Raw genomic sequence first — 8519 nt, forward strand, 5'->3', positions numbered from 1 at the left:
CTCAATTCCAGCCAGTTGATAGGTCTGGAAGCCTCCTCCGCTGACCATGTGCCCTGGGCTATCAAGCCCTGAGTATGGGCTCCCCAGCCCGTTAAGCTGGCATCTGTGGTGATGGTAAATAGATCTGGACACCCTTGTCCAGAGCGGGGGAGGTCCACCACGTAAGGGATCTTAGGACTGTGGTCGGAACAGTGATGAGGCATGCTGAATTGCTGTTCCCCGATCTCTGGAATGGTAACAGAAGCCATTGGAGATCCTTGGTGTGAAGACGAGCCCATGGGATAATACCAGTGCAGGACACCATCTTTCCCAGTAGGGAAGACAGGGTAACGATGGTAGTCCTTTTCTGAGACCTTATCTGGGAGATAAGCTCCTTGATACTGATTTTTCTCTCAGTAGAGAGAAAGACCTGAGAGAGATCTGAATTAATAATAGCTCCCAGGTGTTGAATAGAAGTAGACGGAAGGAGCTGACTTTTTCTGAAATTAATGGAAAAAAACATGATCCTGTAGGATAGACATGGCAATATTGAGGTCTGAACAGGTGCCTTCTTTAGAGGAGCCGTAAATTAATATGTCATCCAAATAGCATAAAATATGAATGGCCGTGGCTCGGATATGAGCCGCCAGGGCGTCTAGGAGCTTGGTAAAGACTTGAGGAGCCAAGGACAGTCCAAAGGCCCTGAACTGATAATGTTTGCCCTGGAAGGCGAAACGTAGGAATTGCCTGTGGCCCTTAGCAATAGGGATGTGGAGGTAGGCTTCCGTCAGATCCAAGGAGTCCATAAAGTCTCCTGGATGGATAGAGGCTAGGATGGATGACAAGGAATGCATCTTAAATTTCCTATATTTAATGAACTGGTTTAAACTTTTGAGGTCTAAGATGGCTCTCCATCCTCCAGACATCTTAGGGACCATGAAGAGGATGGAGTAGAAGCCAAGACCTCTTTGGGAAGAGGGAACTGGTTGGATAGCTCTGATAGCCAACAGATGTTGAATAGCTTCCTCCATTCGGAGACGAGATGGAGAAGATCTGAGGGATGGGCATGAAATGAAACGTTTAGGAGGCATGAGAATAAACTCCAACTGGAGTCCCCATTCCACAGTGGAAATAACCCGGGGGTCCTTACAGGAACAGCGCCAGCTGGAGGAGAACCGAGCCAGGCGCCCCCCAATGAAAGTAGAATGGAGATCACCATCTGGGTTTTCTGAAAACTCTGGTCAAGGAGGAACCAATTTGAAAACAGGATCCTCTACCCCTGGGGTTTCTGCCAGCATGGGAGCGAAAACGAGGAGAATACTGACCTGAGTTTCTCTGGAAAGCGAATCCTTGATCTTGTTGATGACTGGGTCATCGAAAAGGTTGAGTTTTGATGGCCTTCTTGTTGGTGGGCCCCAAAACTTTCTTTTTGTCAGCAGTTTCAGTGAGAAGGGTGTCCAAGAGGTCGCCAAATAGAAGGTTGTGCTTCAAAGGACCCATGGCTAGTTGCCATTTTTGCCTCACTCCCGCCTGCCAAGGGCGAAACCATAGAAGTCTTCTGGCTGTTGTTGAGGCCGCTACTGACCTTGCTGCAAATCTTGATGATTGCAAGGTAGCATCCGCTACATATTGGGCCGCTGCAAAAACCTTATTGAAATCCTGTTGGCCCCGTAGATCATCAGGGGGAATATGCTGCTGGAGCTGTTGAAGCCATAAGAGAATAGCTCTAGAGAAGAAAGATGCTGCTGCTGCACTCTTGATAGCCCAGGTATCCGCAAAGAAACATCTCTTGAGCATTTGCTCTAGGCGCTTGTCTTCGGGTTTTAACACCTCCTCTGTTTCACCAGGCATAGCAGCCGCAGAGTGTAGAGTTTTTACCGGTTCATGAGGTTTGGGACAGACAAGAAGGTCTTCATAAGATGGAGAAAGCTTATATAACGTCTTGTCTTTAGTTGTGGGATTGAAGCCGAAAGCCAGGTGGTCCCACAACTTGAGCAGAGCATCTTTGAACAATTTTGGCATGGGGATGACCTCATTGTCTTACTGTTCCTCCATGAAGTATGGCAAATTTTCCTCAGGTGGATCTGTGGGAGGAACAGATTGTTTACCTTGACCAGCTAAGTCTGTGGCAACTCTTGCCTTGAATAGAAGTGATTTGAAGAGCTGGGCTGGAAAAATTGCTGCAGGAGTTGGAATCTTGATTTGTGATTCCTCATCCTCTGACAGGCATTGGAACGGGTCACCCTTGTCCTCTACGTCCATATCATCATTCTCATCCTGAGGGGAATCCAAGTCTTCATGAACTGGAATTCTGTAGGATGAGAAAGAGCTCACGGGCCTAGGGGCGCGTGGAGGGGGATGAGAGAGAGAAGGCACATTGACAGCCAAGAGCTTGGCATCAATGGCTTGAGATAAGGCAGAATACATAGATTGAAGCTCTGGAGGAAGGTTAATAATGGTAACCGGTAAAGAGGGAGATACCCTGTAGGCCTGGGTTGGGTCTGGCTCGGAGGGATCTTCCATCATAATATCTGGCTCCTCTGGACCTAAGCCCCATATGTTAGGTTGGGGTCTGTTTAGGTTTGGCTCATCCAGAGAAAGAACAGGGACACCAGAGGGAGGCAGTTTAGAAGCCTCTGGAGAGTCCGGGCTAACGTGCACTTGGGCCTGCACTTTTAAAAGTTTAGCCGATTTCTCATGCATCCTTTGCAGAGCATGGTCCCTTCTCTTCTCAGCCCTGGTGGGTCTAGCCATTATAGGGGAAGAGGAGGAAGAGGCCTGGGGGATATTTTCAATTTCATCGCCAGTAGGCCTAACCTCTCTGGGACCTTTAGAAGTGCCTCTCTTGGGAAACGAAGTCATGGCCTGAACAAATTACAGGTACAAGACTTGAGCCAAAAAATAGGTGGGAGAAGCTCTATAGGGCAACGTTCCCAAGAGGAAGGGGGCCCTGCTCCTAGGCCCAGGAGCGTCTGCAACTCAAAGTCAATCTGGTCGGTACCAGAGTTCGTGCCAGTGAGTACAGAGGGGCAGGCCTCGCTAACCTTAACAAAGTAAACCAAGGCACACTGGTTAGGAGGCCTAGCCAGGGAGAAAAAGCCTGAGGGTCTCACAGCTTACTCCAGGGCCAAGCAGCGGACTTAATGGCGCCAGATACACGTAGGCGATCCGCAAGTGCCGGAATTACTGGGTGCTGAGGGCCTTCGTGCCTAAATAAACCGCTCCAACGTTTTTTGCAAACGGAGGGAAGACTAAAGTCCAGGGGACAATCAAGGGAAACTTGCTAAACAGTCCCACACCGCAGGAGGAAAAAGCTCTTTTTTTAAACAGTTCCTTAGCTTGCCGGTAAACCTCCTGGCCGATTAGATTTTGTTAAAAAAATACAATAAGGCAGCAGCGTGAGCAGGGCTCTTTGGAAACAGCAGCAATAGCCGCGCTGCAGCTTCTCCCTTGGCGCCAAGGCAAGTAAAGCTGGCGCGAAAACAAGACAAGCTTGAAGTAAAAAGGCAATTGGAAATTTTACTTATCTGACGAAGGGAAGGTGTTTTAGAGAGGAGCGAGCCACCACATGTCCTGCTGGATCGCAGGACCGAGCAAATTCTGGGGAAGGGGCGGATCCAGCAGGCTTTTTAAAGACTAGGCTCGGTCCTCTGCGGATTGGACAGCGAGCAACCCACGTGACTGCTGGACCCACTCCTTCAGTATGGAGAAATCTACCTGCCAGGTATTCATCTGGCTAGCATCCTTAGTCTGGTCAGCTTCAGCACATTATTTTATCCCCTGGTTAGGGCTTTAAAAAAACTTTATTTACAGAGAGTAACAATGAAAGAGCTTGCAAGCCGGGAAGAGCTGGGAATATTGTTAGCACCTTGTTACGGCTAGGGGGGAAAAGCTTCAAAAAAGCTACATTCAGAGTCTGCACCCAAATTTTTGCCCTCTTTTAGGGGGAGAAAAGGTGCATCTTATACTCCAAAAATATGGGAAGTCTAAGTGCTATTCCTAACAGCTATCACTGATTTTAGCACTAGATCCTACCGGGATAATATGATTGTGGCTTGTGCCAAACCTATGGTTCTTTCAACCCAGGAGCTCATGCTGCTTTTCCATTCCCTCCATGCAGAATTAACCCTAACTGCAGAGGAGGAGAAAGATGAAGCCGTCCAGCAGTCAAGGGTTCAAGTTCCACCATCTTGAAGGCTCCCCAATTACCTTTGGGGAAAGCCTCCAGTGGCCCTGATGTCACCATCTTTCCTAAATGAAAGTCATGGGCCTTGGTGGTGCAGTGATGAGAGTGCAGCCCTGCAGGCTCTTTCAGCTAACTGCTAGCAGTAGTTCAGCGGTTCAAATCTCACCACCAGCTCAAGGTCAACTCAGCCTTCCGTCCTTCTGAGGTGGGTAAAATGAGGACCCAGATTGTTGGGGGCAAGAGGCTGAGTCTATAAACCGCTTACAGAGGGCTGTAAAAGCATGCGAAGTGTTGTATAAGTGTAAGTGCTATTGCTATTATAAGGATCTCTGTTCCTGTGTCAATGAGACAGGGAAAAGTTGGCGGGGGGGGCAGTATTCTAAGGACTGCTCAAGATCTAAGCAGTGTAGTTTATACCAGGGGTCTCCAACCAACCTTGGCAACTTTGCAAAGCAAAGCTGATTGAGGAATTCTGGTCGTTGAAGTCTTCAAGTCTTAAAGTTACCAAGGTTGGTTAGACATCCCTGGTTTATATCCATGAAGGGTATAACATTTGTCTGATCCTCTTGGCATGTGTATCTCCATTGGACTTTGGGCATTTCCCTGAAGATGCCCTTACCTGCCCTCAACTCATCAAACTGTTTGCTTTAAAGAAAACCCATCTCTTAGTGACGTCAATCAAATTCTATTCCTGTTGGATTGGGCCTTTTTCTGCGACTAGGAAAAAAAATGTCTAGGTTATCAGCCTAGCAGACAAACAAATCTCAAAATACCCAAGAGCCCATTTGGTTCAGTGGTTAAGGCACCAGGTAGAAACTGGGAGACCTAGTCCCACCTTAGCCATGAATACCAGCTGGGAGACTTGGGCCAATCATAGGAGACGGTGAGTTCTAGCTCCGCCTTAGGTTCTCCCCTCTCTCTTAGCTCAACCCACCCTACAAGGTTGTTGTTTTGGGGCAAATAGGAGGAGGAAGGTACTCACCACCACCTTGAGTTATTTGTATAAATAGTAAAGGTGAGATGGAAATAAATCAATAATAAATAAACAGATAAATTGTGACATGCTAACCCAAGCCATTGTAGAGGAAGAAGGCAGGTGTAAGAGGCAGAAAACCCACAGTTAAGGCACCAGAGCTCAGAACTGGCAAGCGAGGCAGTGAAAAAGCTAATGATTACTGAACCGAGTTTTCGGTTGCTGACGCAGGTGTCACACACAAGCCTTTCCATGTTTGCCCTGGCACAGATTTGCCTCCACCCCACCCAGCCTCACCTTTTACCTGAACCCTTTAAAAAATCAACTCTGAACTAAATAGATAGCCTGATAAACTTGGATATGTTCTTCTGCTTGAAGCAGGCACATAGAATGATGTGGTCATGCCTCTGTGTATACACAGCACCTATATGCAACAAGGAAAGGGCAGCAGGTTGGACAGCAAAGTCAAAAGAATGCCCCAGGAGAAGCCACAGAAAGCCACGTCCATGATGCCCTGCCAAGACAGTGGCAACGCACTAGCAGTTGAGCTTCACTTGGAGATAATTTAGCTTTTTAGTAAGGATACTGTGCAATTTTGCAACATCTGATATTTCACGGACTAAACAGATAAGTAAAATATTGCCCTGGATAGCATCTGCCACTCTAGCTATCTAGCGATGGATCCATCTGTTTTGTAAGCCGCCCTGAGTCTACGGAGAAGAGCCGCCCAGAAATCCAATCAATCAATCACCTTGATATTGTAGTTTGAAAGTGAGTGAGTGAAAAAGAGCAGAAATGGTTCCTAAGAAATTCAAGCACCAAAACTTTGCTTTCAGGTGTTGCCATGCCTAAAAAAAAACTTTGGGAACAACGCTCATATCCTTTCACTGATATGCAACATAGTTAAGAATTGCTAATTTTACAAGGATCCCCCCTTTTTTGTTCTTTTTCCAAATTATCTGTCGTCATAAACCTTCCCAATCAGTTTCTAATTTCTTCTCATCCAAACTTCCTTTACTATCTTTCTCTCCTTGGCAGCAGAGATAAGTCACCGCAAATGTATTCTTTCAAACTGGAGGGTGAGGGGGTTTGTTCCAGCCCTCTGAGTAGGAGAACTCTCCAGCGCAATGCTCAGGGTCAAAACTGGCTCAGGGTCCCCAGAAAATAGAAATCCTAGATCAGTGATGGCGAACCTTTTTTTCCTTGGGTGCTGAAAGATGGTGGGTGGGTGCTATCGTGCATGCGCAAGTGCCCACATTCATAATTCAATGCCTGGGAAGGATGAAAACAGCTCCCCCCCCCCCGGATAGCCTCTGGAGACCAGAAACGGACTGTTTTCCAACTTCTGATGGGCCCAGTAGGCTTGTGTTTCACCCTCCCCAGGCTCCAAAAGCTTCCCTGGAGCCAGGAGACGGTAAAAACACCCTCCACCCACCCACCCCTGGAGGCTCTCTGGAAGCCAAAAGCGCCCTCCCAGAGCCTCTGCAGGCCAAAAATCAGCTGGCCGGCACACACATGCATGTTGGAGCTGAGCTAGGGTAACGGCTCGTGTGCCAGCAGATATGGCTCCGTGTGCCACCTGTGGCACCCGTGCCATAGGCTCACCACCACTGTCCTAGATGGTTGGGAGGCTCAGTGCATCAACTGAGCCCATTTAGAAGAAATAGGATGGAAAAACTGGGGTTGCCTGGACCACTTTGAATTGCTGCCGAGACTGAATTGGGCAACCTTGAAAGAAACACCTACCCTGGCACTCCGGATAAACTCTCCAAATTGTACAGGTATCACACCCAGCACCCATCATGCACAGACATGTGGGGGGGGGGGTGAATGGAATCTGTAGCCTTTCTCTCTTAGAGAGTGCCTCTCACTAGCTCAAGGTTGACTCAGCCTTCCATCCTTCCAAGGTCCATAAAATGAGGACCTAGATTATTGGGGGCAACGGGGTGATTTTGTAAACTGCTTAAAGAGGGCTATAAAGCATTATGGTTTATAAGTCTAAGTACTATTGCTATTCTTTCCCACATAAAGCGACATATGTCTAAGTGTCATTGCTATTATATCCCACATACAATGGTATATTAGTCTAAGTGTTATTGCTATCCTTTCCCACATAAAGCAACATACAGGTCTAAGTGCTGTTGCTATTCTTTCCCATGTAAAATGGTATATAAGTCTAAGTGTGATCGCTTATTCTTTCCCCCCATAAAGCAACATATCTAAATGCCACTGCTTGTGTTTCCAGGCTGTCAGCAGTTCCTTCAATCCTGGGCTTGGGTTAATGGGTCCATTATGGCTCTGATTTCAAGAAGCGCCCTGAAGCATCGGACGCCACCGAAGCGGGGTGCCCCCGCCAGCCCTAAACTCCAACTCCCAGCATCCCCCAGCCGGGGCATCTCGGCCCCTGCCTGCAGAGAAGGCCGCCAGACGAAGCCTTAACGCCCGAAAAAGCGCCCGCCTACAAAGGCCGAAGCGGCGGGGACTCAGGAGGACGGCAGATTCGGGCGGCACCGAGGAGAGCGAGGCACCGAGGAGAGCGAGGCGGGCGCGAACTGAGGGACGAAAGCGGCCCTTTCTTTCGCCCGCTGGCGGCGGGTTTCGAGCCCCCGCGGCCGAGAGACGAGCCGGGCTGGGCAGCCTCAGGGACGGCGTTGCCTCCTTCGCCCCGCGGCCGGCCAGCCAGCACCCGCGCCCTTCGCCCAGCAGCATCCTCCCGCAGGAGAGCCCTAGACGGGCCGGCCCCTCCCGGCCCCCGTTACCTGCTCGGCGTCCCCTTCGGGCTCCAGCTCGCCTTGGTAGTACTGCTGGAGCCAGCGGCGCGCGTTGGCCGAGTGCCGGTGCGGCGGGCCGTCCAGGGCGTCGCTCACGTCGGTGCCGGCCCGCTTCAGCAGCACCTGCTGCCCGCCCGGGTGGAGGTGCACGAAGGCGCTGAGGTCGTAGAGGCGGCGGCCGGTCAGCACCAGACAGGCGCCCTGGGCGCAGCCGGCTCGCAGCTCGGCGCGGTTGAAGGAGCGGGTGGTTGGCGGGGTGGCCATCGGGGAGCGTCTGGCGGGCTTTGGGTGCGCTGGCCGGGCACCTGCTGGCCTCTTCATGCCGCTGCGCCAGCCCCGCCTCCTCCTCCCCGACGGCGCCGCCCCTCAGGCGAGGCACCGCGGCCGCCGCCGCCTGCCAGCCCGCCCCCGACGGCCAGTGGGGGAAGGGGGCCCCTGAGCGCGCGCAAAGTGCTGCTTCCCGCCGGCGGGAGCGTCTTGGAGGCGGCGAGGGGATAACAAGCGGAACTGGGCGAGCCTCCTGAAGCGGACCGCGCCGTGCTCGCCCGGCCTTCACCTCAGGCGCGCCTCCTCGTTCTTAGAAATAGAACGAGCTAGAAGAGAACTCGGA

At 50.6% G+C, this 8519-nt stretch overlaps 1 protein-coding gene across 1 annotated transcript in view; it reads right to left on the bottom strand.

Moving 5' to 3' along the window:
- Nucleotides 1–8255, bottom strand: part of FA2H (fatty acid 2-hydroxylase) — a 91647-nt gene extending 83392 nt beyond the window's left edge. Inside the window, exon 1 of the mRNA XM_070761689.1 lies at nucleotides 7898–8255. Within this exon, the coding sequence (XP_070617790.1) occupies nucleotides 7898–8230 (333 nt within the window). The 5' untranslated portion in view covers nucleotides 8231–8255. The remainder of the gene's footprint in view (nucleotides 1–7897) is intronic.
- Nucleotides 8256–8519: the final 264 nt, after the last annotated feature.

This window comes from Erythrolamprus reginae, chromosome 9 (assembly GCF_031021105.1).
Source record: "Erythrolamprus reginae isolate rEryReg1 chromosome 9, rEryReg1.hap1, whole genome shotgun sequence".
NCBI classification, from domain to species: Eukaryota; Metazoa; Chordata; class Lepidosauria; order Squamata; family Dipsadidae; genus Erythrolamprus; species Erythrolamprus reginae.